This window comes from Penicillium cinerascens (assembly GCF_028974065.1).
Source record: "Penicillium cinerascens strain IBT 15544 chromosome Unknown contig_9_segment0_segment0, whole genome shotgun sequence".
Lineage (NCBI taxonomy): Eukaryota > Fungi > Ascomycota > Eurotiomycetes > Eurotiales > Aspergillaceae > Penicillium > Penicillium cinerascens.
Genome location: NW_026695296.1, coordinates 2,192,544 through 2,211,865, shown reverse-complemented (window position 1 = coordinate 2,211,865; position 19,322 = coordinate 2,192,544). Strand labels below are relative to the sequence as shown.

At 47.0% G+C, this 19,322-nt stretch overlaps 8 protein-coding genes across 8 annotated transcripts; 4 read left to right on the top strand and 4 right to left on the bottom strand.

The window, feature by feature from the left end:
- Positions 1-166: 166 nt before the first annotated feature.
- Positions 167-2,270, bottom strand: N7498_007682 (fungal specific transcription factor domain-containing protein; the record flags this gene model as incomplete). The annotated part of the gene is made up of 4 exons (XM_058454744.1): positions 167-619; positions 671-747; positions 1,048-1,440; positions 1,490-2,270. The coding sequence occupies 4 exons, from the start codon at positions 2,268-2,270 to the stop codon at positions 167-169; spliced, it is 1,704 nt and encodes a 567-aa protein (XP_058306993.1).
- A 921-nt stretch (positions 2,271-3,191) lies between these two features.
- On the top strand, positions 3,192-3,878 carry N7498_007681 (uncharacterized protein; the record flags this gene model as incomplete). Its single annotated transcript, XM_058454743.1, has 1 exon — positions 3,192-3,878. One exon carries the CDS (start codon positions 3,192-3,194, stop codon positions 3,876-3,878), a length of 687 nt encoding a protein of 228 aa, XP_058306992.1.
- Positions 3,879-4,769: 891 nt separating this feature from the next.
- Positions 4,770-5,213, bottom strand: N7498_007680 (Oligopeptide transporter; the record flags this gene model as incomplete). The annotated part of the gene is made up of 2 exons (XM_058454742.1): positions 4,770-4,916; positions 4,971-5,213. The coding sequence occupies 2 exons, from the start codon at positions 5,211-5,213 to the stop codon at positions 4,770-4,772; spliced, it is 390 nt and encodes a 129-aa protein (XP_058306991.1).
- Positions 5,214-9,130: 3,917 nt separating this feature from the next.
- On the top strand, positions 9,131-10,339 carry N7498_007679 (uncharacterized protein; the record flags this gene model as incomplete). The annotated part of the gene is made up of 1 exon (XM_058454741.1): positions 9,131-10,339. The coding sequence occupies one exon, from the start codon at positions 9,131-9,133 to the stop codon at positions 10,337-10,339; it is 1,209 nt and encodes a 402-aa protein (XP_058306990.1).
- An 837-nt stretch (positions 10,340-11,176) lies between these two features.
- Positions 11,177-12,241, bottom strand: N7498_007678 (NAD(P)-binding protein; the record flags this gene model as incomplete). The annotated part of the gene is made up of 1 exon (XM_058454740.1): positions 11,177-12,241. The coding sequence occupies one exon, from the start codon at positions 12,239-12,241 to the stop codon at positions 11,177-11,179; it is 1,065 nt and encodes a 354-aa protein (XP_058306989.1).
- Positions 12,242-12,629: 388 nt separating this feature from the next.
- N7498_007677 (cytochrome b5 reductase family protein) lies at positions 12,630-13,711 on the top strand (the record flags this gene model as incomplete). The annotated part of the gene is made up of 3 exons (XM_058454739.1): positions 12,630-12,933; positions 13,017-13,094; positions 13,149-13,711. 3 exons carry the CDS (start codon positions 12,630-12,632, stop codon positions 13,709-13,711), a joined length of 945 nt encoding a protein of 314 aa, XP_058306988.1.
- A 1,063-nt stretch (positions 13,712-14,774) lies between these two features.
- On the bottom strand, positions 14,775-16,718 carry N7498_007676 (NAD(P)/FAD-dependent oxidoreductase; the record flags this gene model as incomplete). The annotated part of the gene is made up of 5 exons (XM_058454738.1): positions 14,775-15,178; positions 15,235-15,774; positions 15,854-16,282; positions 16,420-16,544; positions 16,594-16,718. The coding sequence occupies 5 exons, from the start codon at positions 16,716-16,718 to the stop codon at positions 14,775-14,777; spliced, it is 1,623 nt and encodes a 540-aa protein (XP_058306987.1).
- A 678-nt stretch (positions 16,719-17,396) lies between these two features.
- N7498_007675 (major facilitator superfamily domain-containing protein) lies at positions 17,397-19,248 on the top strand (the record flags this gene model as incomplete). Its single annotated transcript, XM_058454737.1, has 4 exons — positions 17,397-17,615; positions 17,669-17,744; positions 17,797-18,107; positions 18,163-19,248. The coding sequence occupies 4 exons, from the start codon at positions 17,397-17,399 to the stop codon at positions 19,246-19,248; spliced, it is 1,692 nt and encodes a 563-aa protein (XP_058306986.1).
- Positions 19,249-19,322: the final 74 nt, after the last annotated feature.

Below are 19,322 nucleotides of genomic sequence, written 5' to 3'. Positions count from 1 at the left end.
GATGCAGGGCGGTGTCAGTGATCTAGTCTTCTTTCAAATTTGACACTCAGGTCTCTGGCGTGCAACGTCCCTACCAATGCCCAGCAAACAAAGCTCCATCGGCGATGTTGCAGTGATTCCGGCGGTATGGAATCACAATTTGCGTGTACGTAACTTTCAATCCTCACTAGCCAACATAATTGCCTGTCCATGTGACATTATTCAACCAACCAGAAAGATCGAAGTCGTCCAGTGCATTGCTGTTGAGCAAGTCGAAGTTTGGAAAACCAGTCGTGTCAAGACTTGGCTGCAGGAATTGGGAAGGTGAGAAAGGCGTGTCGAGATCATCGCAAGGCATTGACGCTGGTACGGTCATACCAGGTGTCGTGCTAGACATGGAGGGCGGCTCGTCGAGCATATTGTCCAGGGTGCGAGAGATTGCTTGTGTGGCTTGCATACACGTAGAATGAATTGCCTCGCCCACATCTCCGATACTCTCAAGGTACGAAGTGAATACCATTAGACTTCGGATGAGCGCTGAACGACTGAGGTTTTGTGGCAATTGCCGAGTTCGATTCCTAGTGCTGGTTTGTAGCGCCGCAACCAACGTAGCGGCGCTAGGAAGACCGTAGTTGACTACCTGTATATTGTCAGGACTAAATTGAACCGAACTCGCATGAGAGCCACTCACGACGTAAGGAAAGTCGAGTCGCGGAAGCACCGCTTTATCTCGCGATTTACCTAGCTGTATAATAACTGCGACGATCTCTGCCGAAACGCTTAGTAATGCTGGAGCAGAACTTGGCTCATTCCTCTCAAGAAGTCGCTATATCTAAAACTCATTTTGTAGATATGACAGATACACAATCGTGAGCATAAGGCATACTGTAGCCTCGAGGCCTGAGGTCCAGCATTGATGTGTATACTTAAGGTGCTCGGGTAGTGACTTCCATGATTGCTGGCATCTTTCTAAAAGATTCCTGTTATATCCGTTAGCTTCATTGACCGAAGAGAACCTGAGATTTCGCTTAGATACTTGCATCAGCTTGACTTTATTTTCGGCCGTACGTGGGCGAAATGGGACCTCTAAGATTTCTTCTCGGAAAACGCTGAGGACGTAGCGAAGCCGCGCCCAAGTTGAGCTAGCGTAGCGAGGTGTAGCACTCCATCCCTCGGGGTCTAGTATAAGTCCTACTCGATCTACTTCGTTCGTATCTGCTAGGATTTCGTCGTCAGCAAGATCAAGTGGCATCTTGCAATCAGAGTAGCGCCTCAAAATTCTGGGAGGTCTATCGAAAAACGTGCAGATTAGTTTGTCGACCTGATAGGCCGCGGCAAATGTTCTCCGCCGACACTCAGAAATAAAAAAAGGCATCTTGCCTGCGTGGGTGGACTCGCGATGAATACCAAGAGCATACACATCGGTTGTTAGGTCACCTAATCGACGCCATACATTAGGACCTATAGAGTAGAGCGAGCAGTATTAGTATGTAATCGCTAACTGGCTTACGAGCCCCAAATTTGTCATCGTGTAACTCACTTGCATCTCCTTGTATGGACATTGTCAGCAAGAGATTTTCGTACGACAACCACACCATTAGGTCGTTAATCTGCTGAGCAATTTCACGAGCAATCTGCATGCAACATGTGCTGCATCGAAACATGGTATGAACGAATTCATCCCGCCGATCGTCTCTACTAGGACCAAGCAGACACGAGCGGCCTGCGAGAGCAAAGATCAAGCCGACGACTTCGAGACGAAGATTTTGACCAGTGTAAGATGCGCAAAGCCTTGACGGTGTGGACGTCAATTCGATGTCGATATTCGTTGATGTCGACTGAACAACGCTTTCCGCGATCTGCAGGGTTGTGTCATCAGATCCAACCCGGCCAGGTGCCGAGCGAGATGAGATGTCGATTACGTGCGTCCGAAGTGCCGAGAAAGCTGGCAACAGGAGTGGTCCTGGTACCAGAGCCGCAGGACTGTGATTGTAGAACTCGTTGAGCAGCCTTTCTATCATGTCAAGGTGTTTGAGTCGAATCAGCATCTCTACCACAACGGCGACATGCTCGGCATGAATTGCTCCGAGGCTTGCATCTAGCACAGGCAACCGAAACCCCGGGTGATGGGCATCAGTGGCAATCGATGGCCACGGAAAGGTGGACCGGCCTGGTGCGACCTGATGGGTGAATGGAGGACCGTAATTATTCGTGTTCTCGGTAACCAAGGGTTCAAGATCCACTAATGCGGTCTGCACTTCACCAACAGCCCATGCGTGGCGCCGTGTCATCGGAGCCGGATGGTAGAAGCAGCTCGAGGCCAGCCTGCCGTTTCTCCGGCTTGTGCTCGTCATGTCGCTGTACCTCTTTGGTCGGGCCGGTCCATTATACAGGCGGATATAACCCAGGTGCAGCAATATATTTGGTCCAACACAACCCAAGGATTACCAAGAATTGGGCTGCGCGAGATGTTTGCTTGTCACCGCCTACACCCCTGTTCACAAGGTACCAAGGCTTCCCCACAACGTCGTCATATTCTCGCTACGGGGACGGAAACCACAAATTGCGTGCTACGCCAAGGCTGGATGGCCGAATCGTGAGGCCTTGGCCTAGCGTTGCATGTCGTCAATTGCATATGCAGCTTTCTCGGCACGTGACCGCTACTGTAAAGTGAGCGGTACGATGTAAGTTACAATTCGACCATTCTCGGCAAACACCCCAGACGCGACAAGATAAGCGTCATGAGAGCACACCTTAGATTATGCACGCACTTTCAGATTAACCATCAGTGTATTCCTGGCGTATACGTCGACTTCTGTACACGTAAGTCTGGTACGGCGCTCGCCTATGGCTGGCTTGAGTGTACCGGCCTTTTTGAAGCTGATGCGCGCTGACCCTGTTTATTGGCTGGCGGCACAAAGATCCTATGATGACGGTATATGACGTATTCGCAATTTCCACCACTTACACAACATAATAGGGATAAAGATGGTCAACTTGAGCCCCGTATCAGCCTGGTTGTATTATCGGAGGATTTAGGGGCTTGATTCACGTGGCCAGGATATTCGGCCAGTTTCGTCGTCCTAGTAGCTATCCCACCCACTACGTGAGAAGCACTACCTACTTAGGCTTTCTTTTCCCATCATCATCTATTCGCCATATAGAAGGGTCATCACGGTCGCCTTGGGCTACCCAATCACACCCGCTCCAGCATGCCACGGCCCGACAGACATGATCAACTCCCTCGACTTACGCGCTTGATCAATTGGGAATATCTCGGCTCGATGACAGACGGGACTGATGTGGATTTGGCATCAACAGCCAGAGACTACGGCTTACCGATCCTCGGCACGGATTCCTTGCCATTGCCGCGCGGCATTCCTGATGCCGCCAGAGGGAGCGGCCTTTTTCAAGACGCTTCTCAAGCACAAAACTTCGTGGAAGCGCCCTCGGACTACATGGGTGCGGCTTTAGAATATAGACCAATACAGAGCATGGAAAGCGTATCGGATACGAGGCTTTCTCGAGGCCCATTCCATGACGAGAGTATGAGCGGCCGTCTGCAGCAGTGCTTACATACGTTACATTCGGTGGGTTTCTCATCGGTCGACGAATTTGCCCTTGAATACTACACAGCACGCCTGGGTTCCTCGCCAGAAGCATCCATGATAAAGCAGCCAAAAGGCCTGAGTACCCTTGGTCATTTGGTCATGGTGCTGGAGAATGCTTCAACACGAATGGGCACTGTCGAAGCGGCGGGCTTACACCATGGTATCGCAAAGGCTGCCCGCGATCTGTATATCTCTGAACTTCGCGCCATGGATTATACATTATACAATCCCGAGGAAGCAGAGCATCAAGTGGGTCGCCCAATACGCAGGTTTCATCTGTATAGCTGACAAGACACTCTTGCAGTTGCCGCAAATATACCTTTTGTTGCACGATCTAGTGACTCAGGTCGGGTGTCGGCCTGACTTAGTTGACGCAACTGTTCGAACCTCAATTCAAGGACTGTTGAACAGCAAGTCGTTTTAACTGTACGGCGTATATCCATGCCGGATAGTCTGCCTCAGGCAAAAACTGTACAGTCTGGCAATCCTAACTATCTCTACTCATTACTGCTCCTACTTGCGTGCTCATATTTGCTTCTGATACTTTCTATCAGCCGAAGAGTGGTTGCATCCCCTCCCACTACCGTGGTTTGACGAGCGCCATCATCTTTTAGCGCTCCTGCGTGAGCATGATAAAGAGATTGGATCAGGGTACTGGAATATCGAGGATAAGATATACTACTCTGAAAAAGCAGTCTTGAACAGTTAATAAATAAAAACTGTGCTGCCTCTTCAAGTAAAATCGTCTTCATTGTCAGCATAGGTATCTTCAACCTGTAACTCAACACAACATTGCGTCATGAACGCCATGCATGAAACGCCTAACCCAAGGCCAATATAGCAGACTACGATGAGAATAATAAGCATTGATGGTATTTCTGGGAATGTACAAACGTTGCTCAAGGAAACAGCAGCTTTCTTCTCATTAAATTTGCCAGCATATTACTGGTTTGAGCATAGAGATATTCGCATACAAAATGGGTCCAAGTCTATCCTGGCCACTATGATTATGGCGCTTGGAGATCACCTGCTCATAAAATTCCGTTGCTAATAGCAATTGGCACACATCCACCTCGATCATCATGTCACCCAATACTCGAATTTGTGTCTACCTCGGATGTGTCTAACCCGCCTCTGTTGCTGTTAAAATCCCGCTTGTTCAGCTCAGCATCTTCCGCATTATACTTGAAGAGTAGCCAGAATATCACCGTTGCCAGCGGATGCGAGAGCGGTGTACAGCAAGAACGAGAACATGTACGATAGGTTGCTAGCCTTGCTCTGGCCCAATCCGAGCGCTCCTGGTCGTAAAGGATCATCTCGCTGATTCTGAAGATAATTTTCTACTCTCAATGTCAATGGCGTGGAAATATAATCACACACCACCATGCACTCATGGAATGGCTCGCGAATTCCAAAGAAAGCGAAGCGCTCGAGCGTGCTGATCAATATGACAAGCCAGACCGAGACGGGAATTCTATCTGCCACGTGAGGCAGGTCTTCGTCTTGACTGCTTGTTTCATTCGATCCAGTCGTTTCCGGGGCCTTTTCATTTGTACAAGGTGATTGCTGCGTAGGTCGAGTATCCGTCGGCAGGCGATCCCCGATACCGACAACTTCAGACATGGACCCTATATCCAGATCTTATGTCCAGATCCTTAATCTTCGTGCTGGTGTAAAGTGCAAGCCGACTCTGACGTGTTCAAGCTGTGGTATATATCGGATTGGCTACGGATTAGGTGAGCTCGTGCGTGAAAACAACGATTCTTGAGGCGGGGTTTTCGACTGCTATTGAGCTTGGTTAAGCCCAATCTGCGTTTAATGGCCTTCCGATGTGCCATCCGCGATCTTTTATATCTTTCGCACCATGAATATTCTCATTGACAAAAGATCCGGACTAACGGCGGAGTAAACCACTGTTATAGGACTAGTGATTCCACTAGGCGGCTCCCACGATCCTTGAATCCGGCAAATCTTGTCCGCTATTCATGCCATTGGTTACTCTACGATTCATAGAGGATTGATACTGCCAACACCCCCCATCCTCCTACTAACGTGATCCACGGCCGCGCGGGCGACACGGTCGCGCGAGCGACCCCGCCAAAATTGAGAAAACCTACAATTTTTAGCCGCTACTGAATCCACAATAATAACATAAGTTTGGCTATTGAACACGGGTAGGGCATTTGGAATATGTGTGACCTTTTATCCCACAGCTAGAATATGTCACCTGCCGCCGAACCAAGGGCATAGATGGTAAAGCTGGCTCAGCAACCGGTTTCGTAGGCGCTTTTGGTAAAAATATATCTCTGCTTCTATCTTCGTCTTCAACGACCACATCATCTTCACCACCTTCTAGACCCCCAAAGATGCCTTTCTGGGTAGTAAACCTATGTTTGGTCTCTCGTTTTCTGGTCTGTTTCTTGTTGGTAGCTTCTAATTAGGTACAGCGATGCTGGAGAAAAATGTGGCGGTGGACTACTTTTATAGTCATTTGGTAGGTCTTCTCAATCTCCCTTTTTGTTGGTGAAGAAAGCAATGAAGAAGAAGATTTTAGACCTTTTTTGATCCGAGATTGCGATTTTGTGAATTTTGAGAGGGTCCAGAGAGTATTTAGGTCACTGTCGCTACCAAAAGAGAGTGGTCGCTAGGTGAGGGTCTCTAGAGGAGGAAGAGATTCTAGGTATATATTTAGCTTTTCCAAGACTTTATTAGTATCAAATAGTGCTAGTTCAGTAGCTAAAAAGCTATTCTATATAGTGGAAGTCTTAAATACGCCTATTCTCGTATCTACGATTAGTTCTAGGAAATCTTCCTTATTAATAGTATTAACTCTATTCCGCATCAAAGTTAAAACCGCTCCTCCATAAAGTCTCTTTAAAACTAAGAAACAACCTACATCTAAAGGCTATAAAAGATAAGAAGCATACGGAGGTATATAGATTACGATAATTTAGTTTTCTTCACAAACTTAGTTAAATTCTAGGGTCAAATAACTCCTATAACTATCTAGGACTAATAAGCAATATTTTCCCACTCTTATCCTAATATTAGGGATAAAATAATATTTTAACCACTATAAACTAATTATATTAGTAGTCTAACCATTAGGGCTTATAGTTAGACGAGCTCCTTTTTGATTTAAGAGAAGATAGGGCCATAAATGCTCTAGGAACTGTTTTCCTTTAAAAACGAAAAGCGAAGGAAGAACACTTCTAGAAGCTCTAATACACTTAATCGAAGTCACCCACTCCCAATTTCCGGCTTACAATAGTGCTCTTTTTCTATAGAATTCCGCTAAAGTGATGATCTTTTATGTTGCGCCAACACCTATAGCAAAACTAGACTTATCAAAGTTAAAGATATCGTCTAAAGCGACACCCCACTTTTTAATCGTACTTTGGAGCAAATTGAACCACGGTTCAATAATTCGAGGATCTTCTGAAAGGGCTCTCCGATAGTCGTATTTACGTGAAAGCCAAGTAGAGAGATTTAGGTGTCGTTTGACAAACTGAGAAGGCCAATTAATACTAATAGCAGAGGGTGTTTTTTTCCGCGCACGAAGTAGAAGATTGGCCATATCTCGCAATATAGGCAAAGTCAGAGCTGCACCTCTTGCATCCATATCAAGTAGCCAATTCTCTATCGATTGCTCTTCGATCTAAGTGAAAATATAACCAGATGGCCTCTTTTTAGTAGTAGATTTACGCCCATTGATCCAGGCCTTCAGAGTTAAGACAGGTACCTTAAAAGATCGTGCAGCAGCTGCAGCAGAGGGATATTTACCATCTTTTATGGCTTTTATAGCTAATAAAAGGCGGCCCTCCTACTCTGTCAACTTTTTCTTTTTATCAGAGCGTTGGGGGGCTATTGTTGTTGTGGTTAACAAATATGGATTATTGTTGAAGTGGATTTTTGATGGGGCCGCTCGGGCGACCGTGGATCACGTTAGCCTCCCCTACCTGATTTCTTAGTCACTAACGGCCTAGTTAGGAATAGCTTAATATGATTCCCACCGCCTTTTTCACCGCTTCTGACTATCTCTATATTTCAATCTCCCATTTATTATTTCTCTTGCTATATCTAGCCACTATAACCTCTCTACCTCTCTACATCTCGGTCTTCTCTTTTCTGACTCGGCCGTTGATGAGGCTAGATTAGCTTGGTTTTCTAGCTAGAAGTATAGCCTATACTAACTAAATATATATCTTAAGTAAGGGGTACCAGTCGTAAACTCCGGACCTCGTGCCTGCTGGAGACACATGAACCTCAGAAGAGCGCAGGGAAAGTTCGAGTTCCGGTTAGCATGGACCCGGAATGGGGTGTGATTTCTGAACCAAGTCGAAATGATTTCTTAAAAGAAACCTAGGGGTGTGAAACTATTAGGAGATGCACGGACCTGCGTTTTGGGCGGAGAAAGGCTCATGGTTCAGCCAATGATCATGGATTATTACGATCTAGTACTTGCAGCCTGGGAGATACGCATCAGCTGAAAAACGCATTGCTTATCGTAGTTAGCTTGAATGATTACAAGGCTGTAATAACGTAATTCACAAGCGACCCACCCACCAATGTAGCCTGCGCCAAAATCCGCAAAACCCAGAACCCGACCCGACCCGCCCCAACCCGTATGCGGGTTCGGTTTGGGTTTTGCGGGTTTTGGCGCAGTCTCCACACAAGCGACACGCCCACCCCAAAACACTATTAAATGCTGCTTTTCACAATCGTATATCTCAGCTACTCCTTTTATAGATAGCAAACTCTAATATAGTATTCTATGTAGTAAAAATCGTATCTGAATGGAGTCTAGGGAATTTTAGAAGAGGGGTATTTGTAGTGTATACAGTGACGCGGCAAAAGTTTCCGACGAATCCTACGTGATTTTGGTAGAAAATACGCAGATAGCATAGAGAGAACTAGAGCTACGGCATCTAACTCATCTATCTGAGACGATGCAGCACCGGGTGGAAGCTATTATTGAGAGCCAGGGCTGGTATACGCGCTACTAGGTAGATAGGTAGAACTTCATGGAGCTTCAGGCCGGCAGAATATTAGGTAATAATAAGAGTGTAGGGCAGGCGTATCGAAGCTTTTGCTGCGCCACTGTATATTTCTAACTTACTTAGCAAAATTACCATGTAATTTATAGTATTACCAAGAAATAACATTTCAACCGGCCTAAAAATTATATCTACTATAGAGAATGGTTATCAAAACCATTACACTGATCCTAGGGTAGATTAAAGCGATAATTGTTGAGATACACGATTGTGAAAAACAGCATTTAATATGGTGTCTTGGGGTAGTCAGGTCGCTTGTGTGGCTGGTCGCTTGTGAATTACGTTGGAAAGCAATGTCTTCATGTGCAAGTAGCCCCCAAATCTCACATCATTCTGAATTCCGAGCAGACGTGGCGTTAGCTGAGTAGAGTTAGCTATAAATACTGAACTTTCAATTTGTTATGTACAAAGTCAACCTTCTTTGTGCGAAAGCAAGATTCGCAGGGACCAAAGAAAACCACCAAGGAGAACAATTGAGGAAGCATGGCCTCACCAGTCTCCCGCAGTGTCTACTTCACACTGCAGCATACAGGGACAATTTTGTCAGCCACGTTTGAAAACGGAAAGATAGTCAGTCAGGATACACTTTCTGTCGGCATTTACCCTCAAAACTGGGTCGATGCCCTGTTAGAGATGGAAGTAACTCTCGGCTGTTCCAAAGATGTCGACTTTGAATTTAATATGTTCAACAACCAATCACCCGACCTAACAACTGCGAGCACAACACCTTGTTTCGTGACCCCAGACCGTGCAGCTACCCCTGTCGATGACTATTTCAGCGCCCTCGAAGAACCACTATATTCAAAATGGATCCATCCTAATATGCAGATGCATCAAGGAAACACTCAGTGGCTATCCACAAAGAAATCGTCTCCAATGCCTATGCCAACACCAAGCTCGGTCATTTGCCCCTCCGGAACCATAAATTCACATCAAATTCCTGGGGAAAAGGAGCACTGTTGTTCTCATGCCCCAATAGCACAGAAAGCTCCCGACTGGAGCTCCAAGCGGATGACGAAACTACAAAATCTATTGACTGCTATTTGCAATCACCCTGTCCCAACAATATCGGAGCACAATGGTCAAGTCGAAGGACTGTACAATGGCTCCTGTCTTCCTTCAACTCTACATGGAATGTCCAGCGTGCAATTTGCAGGAGCTCTCAGTCGGCTTGGCAATGTCTCAAACACGTTGGGGTTTATATACGGCATGCTTAGCTGGGAGATTTTCAAGAGAGAAGAGGAAAGAGTGATTAGAGAGGAAAATCTTTCTCCTGTCCTTGCTGCGAAGAAGGTATGGGTCCCCCTTTTCCGCTGGTCCCGTTTGTGGATCTCAATACCTAATATTTGCTCTCAGGTAAACCGACAGATGTCAGAGCTTCTGAAGCACTCGGGGAAAGCAAAGGATTGGGCTAGCGATGGTCGAAAAGCCGCTAAAATAGTGTTTGGGTCATTGGAAGGATGCAGCAAAGCAGTCAGGTCATTCGCTCTTTTCCTGCTCGGCAATGTTTGCAGCCTTGACAATATGCTCAAGATTGCCCACTTCCCTATCATCCGGGAAAACTTCCAAATGAGCTTTGCGCAAATTGTTGCTGAAAGGACACCACAATGGGAGGCCTTGGAGGCCAACAATTACAAGGTCTTTGACTATGCTGAATTTCTCAGACTTCGCGGACCCCCGGCTGGATCGTAAGTTTCTTCCATCTAATTCTTGGTTCCGTAAAAGTCGTATTGAGGCTAATGTTCGCAACTAGAATGCATCAATTTAATAATCTACTGAACCTGGGCCTTGAAAGCATGACACCCATTTCTGCATCTCGAGATGGCTCGGTGTATCAGGGATCGGATATCGATCCGTCATTCTTTGAAGCTGACCTACATGGGTCAATACCAACAATTCACAACGCGGAGTGGCAATATATGTAACCACTCAGGCATGGAATTTTACGAGTTTTCTTTGTTCCTTATTAGCAGGACAGTGTTTTATAAAGGAGCATGTTTGCGCATCTTTTTGCGTTGACTGGCAGTTAAATCAATAGATGAAAAAAGAAATTGCATTTTCTCCACCATCTCTTTGTCTTTTCCCTTTTTCCATTTCAAGTTAGATCAAACCTTCAGGGTTTCATTCAATCTTCGGGGGGCCCGAGGTCGTCATTTGATTGCTTACATCAGATTTGATATAATCTGGCGCCCACCGGCGAAGGTCCCGGGTGCCTACATTTTTTTCACTATTTCTGTCAACATGATTGGGTACTTGCTGTTCCGCAAGACGCGCACTAGTGTTGTACGACCTTGCAGTGAGGCTTAGCGGGCGGGATCGGAAAGTGGAGACCACTAATGTTTGAACCTCCGTACGGAGTCCCGCTTCTTCGGATCAGATCAGCCCCCACCCTGGTTTTTCAGGGAAGCGGGCCCTTCAAGTCTGTGATATCTGGCTAGGAATTTGTCTAAGGGGCTGTATTAACCTCTATAAGTACCGTGGGGCCAGAATAAAAATAAAAAATAGAAGTAAAACAGTGTAATTGTAACGCTATTGGAGCTCAATGTACTGCGAGATCAGATCGTTGATCATTTGTTCGAGGGTTTTAAATTTCCACCCGAAAGTGACCTCGGTAGAGGATGAATCAATAGGAAGCGGAAATGATGCCTGCTCCCCCAAGACAGTAACGCGACCGTCTTGACATTCCCCAGCGAAGTTTTTCCGGATAATTCCCGGAATATCCTCGTAAATACCGGGTGTACTGGCAATGAAACTCCGACAATTCCCGGGCTGCACAATGTCTGCCTTCTGCAATGACTGGATCTGCATACGAGCAACATCATGAACATCAACAACAGCACCCATCATGGTGGGATACTGTGACTTTTCGCCCTTGACAATCGCGTTGAGGACCAGTCGGTTGGTGGTGTTGAACAAGCTCTCCACATCATCGGCACACTCGGCCCGACCCATAACCCAAGATGGGTGGATATTGACGACACTGAACCTGGGGTTTGTTTCTTTCACCCAGGTCTCGGTCGCTTCGAGAGACGCCATCTTGGAGGCAACGTAGGCCACACCCGCGTGCGGGAAAGGCGGTGTCATCAATGGCGCCCGGCTGGTAGGAGTGAAGGGATGCTGTGGATCTTGGCGTACCAGTCCCATAAAGATTTTCGGCGACACAAATGCCGCGACCGAACTGGTGATGACGACGCGTTCGATGGAGGTGGTTATCGCAGCGGCTTCAAGCATTTCGAGAGTCGCCCGCCTGGCGGGGGCTAGGAAGTTGGCCTCCGCATCGAGGTGGCCGTTCGGTTGAGTCGATGGGAGAGGAGATGCGATGTGGATCACGTAGCTTATTCCCACTATGGCTTCATGAAAGGCCCTCGGAGCAGCCTGGTCTGGCACGACGACAATTTCCACGGGTGGTGCTTGGTTGTCGGCTTGTAATAGCGGTTGTAATGCTGGCTTTGATAGGAGAGTCTCCCCTTTTGCTTCACTGCGAACTGCGCATCGCACTCGGAATCCAGCTTTGAGGGCATCCAGGAGCGTTTGGAAGCCGATGAATCCTGTTGCACCTGTCAAAAGGACAAGCTTTTTATTGGATGTAGGCATGTTACTTTTCATTCGTGAATTATGTATCTCTTCTCACGCGACTATTCTATTCTAACAGTTATGTATATTTTGTCTGCCAAGCTACCTGTAGCTATGCCAATGATGCAGTCGCAAGTTGGGCATCATTGACTCCGTGTTCAGCACGTAGCTTTAACCTGTGGGGCCCGATGGGTTGGGGGCCGATCAATTAGAGCCAATAATCACACTGTCTTACTCCAAATTCAATACGAGTTCCACGCTAGCGTACGCGTTGCGCACAAAGCCTTCGAAGGTTGTCAAGCAAAGCCACAAAAAGCCTCCAAAGGCGTGACGGCCCAAAATCAGATGACCCGACCCTAAATGAGCACATTCTTCCCAACCTCCTTTCTTTTACTCTACTTCCACAACAATGTCTGGATCACGCCCATTTCCTCGAAAGACTGCCGCCGCCATTGCTGTGGTCGGTGTGATTGGTATTATTTCCGTCCGAAAAGCCTCGTTCCGCAATGAAGCCTTTGCGGAGCATCCAAAGCCATGTGGGGGACCGGGGGGGCCTTGGGGCCCAGGTCGTGGTGGTCCCGGTGGTGGTCCCGGTGGAAGAATGGGATTTTCGACCCTGCTCCTTGAAAGCTCCCAGCAAGTGAACCACAACACTAAACGCCTCCGCTTCCAACTATCAGACCCAACCTCCAATGCAGGACTAGGCTTAACCTGTAAGATGAGCCCTTTGCTTTCCAAGCACCGTTGTATTTCGTTATATTTTCGCAAAAGCGACCTCTAGCTCACACTTCTTTAGCATTCATTCTGACATTACATAAGCCAAAGGACGCTTGGTTTCCGGTGATTAGGCCTTACACGCCCATTAACAATTTCGGTAAGTCCTCGGACGCAATATCTAATAATTTTAGTGCTGACACTTCCTAAACAGATGAACCTGGCTACATTGAACTCCTGGTTAAAAAATACCCCAATGGCAGGGCAAGTTCATACCTGCACTCTCTTAAGCCTGGTGACACGCTGAATATCCGCACGCCCATGAGTAGCTTCAAATGGAAACCCAATGAGTTTGAAAATGTCAATCTCATCGCCGGCGGTGCCGGAATCACACCTATGTTCCAGCTTATGCAAGGCATCCTGAACAACCCCGAAGATCGAAGCAAAATCAAGCTGATCTTCGGAGTCAACACGGACAAAGATCTTGTGTTGAAACAAGAACTTGATTTCTATGAACAAAATTTCCCTGACCGTCTCAAGGTTGTCTATACGGTTTCGGATCCTGCTGAGGGATCACCCTTCACCAAGGGCAGGGTCACGAAGGAATTGTTGGAGAGGGAGTTGGTTGGCGCAAAAGATAGCAAGGCAACCAAGGTCTTCCTTTGTGGACCTCCCGCTATGGAAGCTTCGATTTTCGGAAGTAAGGGGTGGGTCTGGAATCAGAAGGGTTTCCTGGAGGAACTTGGTTACACCTCAGACCAGGTCCACAAGTTCTAGTGTGCTCTAGGTTGTTTACTTTGTTTCCCTTCTTTTCCTTATTCTTGGGATTGCAGGTATTTCCAATACAATTTCTTTCGTCAACAACTCTGGAAGAAAGTAGTAGCCCAGGTTATATGTATTTTGGGTAGCAACAATGTTCATCTGGAAACTTGAAAGCCAACCTGTGTTTTGTGTAGCCAACTAATTGGTCAATTTTGCCACATGTGCAGTATAAATCTGGATAGAGCGTTCTTATACCTAGGTATACTATCGTTGGTTGTATAAGTTATCTAATTCAGGAAAGAAGCCCAAACCTGGCCATGGAAACTCGGAATATGTAATTGTCAAAGATGAGGTGATATTCACGTGATGGGATCCCAAGGTTGTAGTTTACCTAGTAGCCCGCTTTCTCGCTTTCCTTTTTTCTCTGTCCTTCCAAGGTCGAAGTCAAAAAAACTGCAAAAAAGACAAGAATATACAACAGTGAGTATTCCCTGGTGATCTCCCACCCAGCGACTAGCTCACCGGCGTGTGGCTTAAGTACGACTGAGCGGACGGGAAGCCCTGCTTTCCACACCCTATGGTCGTATGTACATACTTAGTTTAAAATGAGAAGGGTCGGATATAGAGGTGCCCGACCCTCCGACTGTCACCCTCTGGGTCACCGTCAGGCTCTCGACGTGACTGATTTTACGAAAAAAGTCATGTTTTAGGTGTCAATCTACTTATCTATCCCAAAATAGTAAGGCGTGTCCTAAATAAGTAAAGTGTGTCTTATGCGGGTCGGGTTTTGCAAAATATCCGAATCGTTTTTTTTGGTCCATTTCAAGGTTTCAATCACATAATCAACACACCGTGTGATCTCATATCAAAAGAGTTATGTGGAAGATTCACATTTTTGCCGGAATTGTCCGATTGGACACAGATTGTACATTTTGTGAAAGCTTGGAAGAGATTTTGGTGGTACCTATTTATGGAAGAACTCGGAGAGACAATGCAAAAATATGAAGAAGTACGTAAAAAGGAGATAGTATATTTTTGAGGCTTGTAGGTGCCACGTTGAGTCAAATAAACCATTTTTCTAGTAAGAGAAGATGGAGACGGATTGCTTAGTATCAGCACCGGGGGCCTTGATCTGAGCCTTTGCAGCATCAATAAGACCCAACTCTCTGCGCTTCAAGTGAGGAATCATTCCATCGACAACATCGACACTGAAGTTATCAATGTGAATCAAGTCCTCGGTTCGGATGGCGTTCCTGGCTCTCATGGTTGTCAAGATCCGCTGCTCATCGGCGGAAAGTGTTTGTTCAGAAAGAGCGGGGTTTGAGGAACCACTAGCAGCGGCACTGCCAGTGGCCAGCTTATCGAAAATAGCTTCACGCTGCTCCTTGGGTGCTGGGTGGAACGCCTTCATGCAGAAGTCGATTGTTTGTGAGATCTCTTCTGGGGTGAGATTGCTCTTCACATCCGCACTACCTTGGATGACTGAAAGAGAAACGGTTAGATTCATTTGCAGAGAAATAGTGAAGGGAAGAACTTACTAGGCTTGAACATGGAGAAGGCTCGGTCAAAGCTCTTCTCATCCCAGTCGCCGATAACAGGTTCCTCTGGCTTTGTGATCTGCTTCAGAGCACTCATAACAACGACCAGGAAACGGGTATATCCAGTTCCGACCTTGTTGGAGTGCCAGTTGGCAGCGGCAGGTTCCGTGATTTGACCCTTCTTGGCAGCACAGATGGTGGTGGCAGCCGAAAGGCCGGAGGCCAACGCCAAGTGAACTCCAGAGGAGAAGTAGGGGTCAATAAAGCATCCTGCATCACCCGCAATGCGAATGTACGGGGTGGCATAGGTTGAGGCACTGTAAGACCAATCGGAGGCGGACTTGATATCAGATACAAGCTCAGCATCGGCAATGAGGTCGTAAGTCTCGGGAGTGGATTTCAGGGTGTCGAGGTAGAAGCCCTTTGTAGATGAATCCTCCATGGCCTTCTTCTTGGTAGTCGCGGTAGCCTGGTTCATAACAACTCCCACGGAAGTTTTGTTGTTATGCAAAGGAATGGTCCAGACCCAGCCACTAGCATCTGAAAATCCAAAGAAATCATGTTAGCAACTTTGAAAGACAATAGCCCACAGGCTAGATAAGACAAAGACAATTTGTACCTTGCAAGGCCTCAAAGAAAGGCTGGCCCTCTCTCTGGGTACCAGGAGCATGAATCTTGGCGTTTTCCCAGTAGCCCCAGCTTGCAATATTCTTCAATCCCTGGTTGTACTTGCGGTTCTTGTAGTATTTAGTGCTCACCAAGCCAGCACGACCACTGGCATCAATGATGTATTCAAACTTGGTAGTACCGGAGCTACCATCTTTACGGGACCAGCCAGCAGAAATAGGTCGTCCGGGGTTGGGGAGCTCGGGGTCAGTTTGGCCGTTTTGTTCATCCAAAGGTGTGAATTCAATCGAGGTGACCTTGACACCGTCGAAAACCTTGGCGCCACTCTTGCCAGCGTGCTGGAACATCAGGTTGTCGGCTTCAGCACGATCAACATTCCAGGCATAGGAATCAGGACCACCGGCAGCCACGAAATCCGTATCTAGTTCAAATTGTTAGTATTATCCGTGGGAATGACGAGCGAAGTACATACAAGCCTCGGGGAACGAGTTCAGTTTGAACGCAGCGCCTTTCTTTTTCGCGTTCCGCGCGGGTATTAGTCGTCAAACGTTTCTATACACGTGGTTTCATAAAAGTGGAACTCAACCTTTTGCACAAATCCATATTTATCAAAGGTCTCATCAAGGTCGATGAAGCGGAGGAAGTGACGCATTGACGGAAGCATACTCTCGCCGATGTGGTATCTACTCACTGTCAGTCCGACTACAATAGCGCTTACTCACACAGACACACCTGGGGAAGAGATCAGCCTCCAACAGCACAGTGTCGATGCCCTCACGCGCCAGAACGGCCGCGGCGTATGAACCCGCAGGGCCACCGCCCACCACCAGAACGCTTGTTTGTTCAGGAATTGACATTCTGATGCAATGGAAAAATAAAGATGTAGAAGATATCTGGAAAGTGTTTATGAGGACTACTGAAGTCGAAATTGCTTCATTGTTCAATCTTTTCAATTCGATCTGCCCGAGGAATCTTAGAAGTGTCATCCGATTTAGAAGTAGTTAACCTTGAACGACGTGCGAGAACGGCGTTCTCACAACGAAGCACTGAAAAGTTGAATATCGTAAGCACTAGTTGCAAATTGTTAGAGCCCCCGCTTTCAGCCCCCGTGTTACAAGCATCCTAGCATGTTTTCCCTTTTTTACCTTGCGGTGAATTAATTGGCTCCACCTCTACTCCTTAAAACCGCATATGCACCTAGTTGCTTAGCGGAGACGCTTGTCTCGTAATTACAGAATATCCCTGTATTTTCGATGTCAGCCACGGAATTTTCAAGCGCCGCGATGCCGCCCTTCCTGAAAAAATTGCAAGCACAGCCGAGGCGAAGAACTAGTATCTTGAAAGGTTTTCTTGTCGGAGATCTCCCGGTTTTCCCTGAAACATTTTTCCAGGCGAAGACCCATTTGGTTTTGGACATAGCAGCCTCCCCTCCCCTTCCACCTGTTGTTCCAAAGACGAAATCTACTGCTCGATAACGTTGGAGAACAAAAAGTCATACAGAACTTCCGCAGTTGAGAACTCTGCGAGTCAACGTCATGGCCAACGAAACTTCCAGAGACACTGGGTCGGTTGTCCCCGAGAATGCCATGGATGCGTCAAATCAAATGTCCAGCGCATCTTCATCGACCGTATCCGCTCAGGATCCCGACGAGAACTTCACTTTGAGCAAGCGAGGTACTTTGATCTTCGTCATTTTGGCTGTCTTGACCTTGATGGCTGCTCTTGATGGTACATCTATCTCTGTTGCTTTGCCGGTATGATCTTGAATATAGTGAACCTGCAAGACTGGCTCTCTAATGCAATACAGATTATATCTAAAGAGCTCAATGGAACCGCGATCGAAGCATTTTGGAGTGGAACCTCATTCCTCCTATCGTCAACAGGTAGGTAGATTTGCCTTTTTTCTGGTTGTTCTTCAATTGACTTCAAAATTAGTCTTTCAACCAAGCTTTGCATCATTCTCCAACATTTTTGGGCGTCGACCCGTTATTCTGGTTGCAATAGCCCTCTTTTTGGCGGGAGCTATCATTTCAGGGGTATCCAATGACTTCACACACCTTCTTGTGGGGCGTTCCATCCAAGGTGTCGGTGGTGGAGGTATTATTGCACTGACAGAAGTGGTTGTCACTGATATCGTTCCTCTGAGGCACCGCGGCCAGTACTTTGGTGTTTTCAGCGGCATGTGGGCTATCGGCTCAGTTTCTGGCCCGATTTTGGGCGGCGCATTCTCTCAAAATGTCACTTGGGTTGGTGAAATCTTATTCCACGAAGGTCTGAAATTCACTAACGGATTGATTACAGCGTTGGATCTTCTATATCAATTTCCCCTTCATCGGTGTCGGGGTTGTCATGGTATTGGTCTTCATGAGGCTTAATATGATCCCTTCTTCGCTAAAGGAAAAGCTCCGCAAGGTCGATTATATTGGCACTATCATTTTCGTTGCTAGTATGACTTCGTTCTTAATTCCGCTCACATGGGGTGGTGTATCCTATCCATGGAGCTCGTGGCATACCCTTGTTCCCCTTATCATTGGTTTTGTCGGACTTTGCTTCTTTGGTTACTATGAGCATCGCTACGCCGTTGATCCTGTCATCCCTCCCTCTATCTTCAAGAACAGAACCGCTACTGTGTCCTTTATTGGAAGCACCCTGCAGGGTCTCGTTCTCTGGTGTACCTTGTACTACCTGCCTCTTTACTACGAGGCTGTCAAGGGTTACAGTCCAATCCTATCCGGAGTTGCTCTTTTCCCTGAGACATTTACTGTCGCGCCTAGTGCTATGGCCGTCGGAATCATATCTTCAAAAACCGGAAGTTACCGATGGGCAATCTGGCTAGGCTGGGCCTTCTCAACGATTGGTTGTGGAATTATGTGCTTGATCAAGGTAAACACTAGCGTGCCTGGATGGGTCTTCCTCAACTTAGTGGCAGGCCTCGGGTTAGGATTCTTGTTCCCATCCCTGGGCTTCGCAATCCAGGCATCTTCTACAAACGAAAACTTAGCCACTGCAGTGGCAATGTTCAGCTTCTTCCGCGCTCTTGGTCAGGCCCTCGGCGTTGCTGTCGGTGGTGCAATCTTTCAAAATCGCATGTATCAGAACCTGCTGAAATACCCGGAGTTCACTTCTCTGGCTAGTGAATACAGCTCTGATTCGGCAGCCCTTGTGCAAATCATCAAAGCAATGCCTGATAATGTCCACAAATTACACCTGCGGGAGGCATATACCGATAGTTTGACAACTGTCTGGGCAGTTTGCTGTGGCGTTTCCGCTGTTGGACTCCTGCTCAGCTTCTTCACTAAAGCCTATGACCTGAATCAAGCTTTGGTTGCCACTCAAGGCCTGCAAAGGGAGAAAGATGCTCCAATGGAAGAAGAGCTCAGTCAGTGAAGGAGGGCCTTTTGATTGTGATCTGCAAGATATTGAACAAACTGCCAAGAGATATTATTCAAACATGCTCCCGG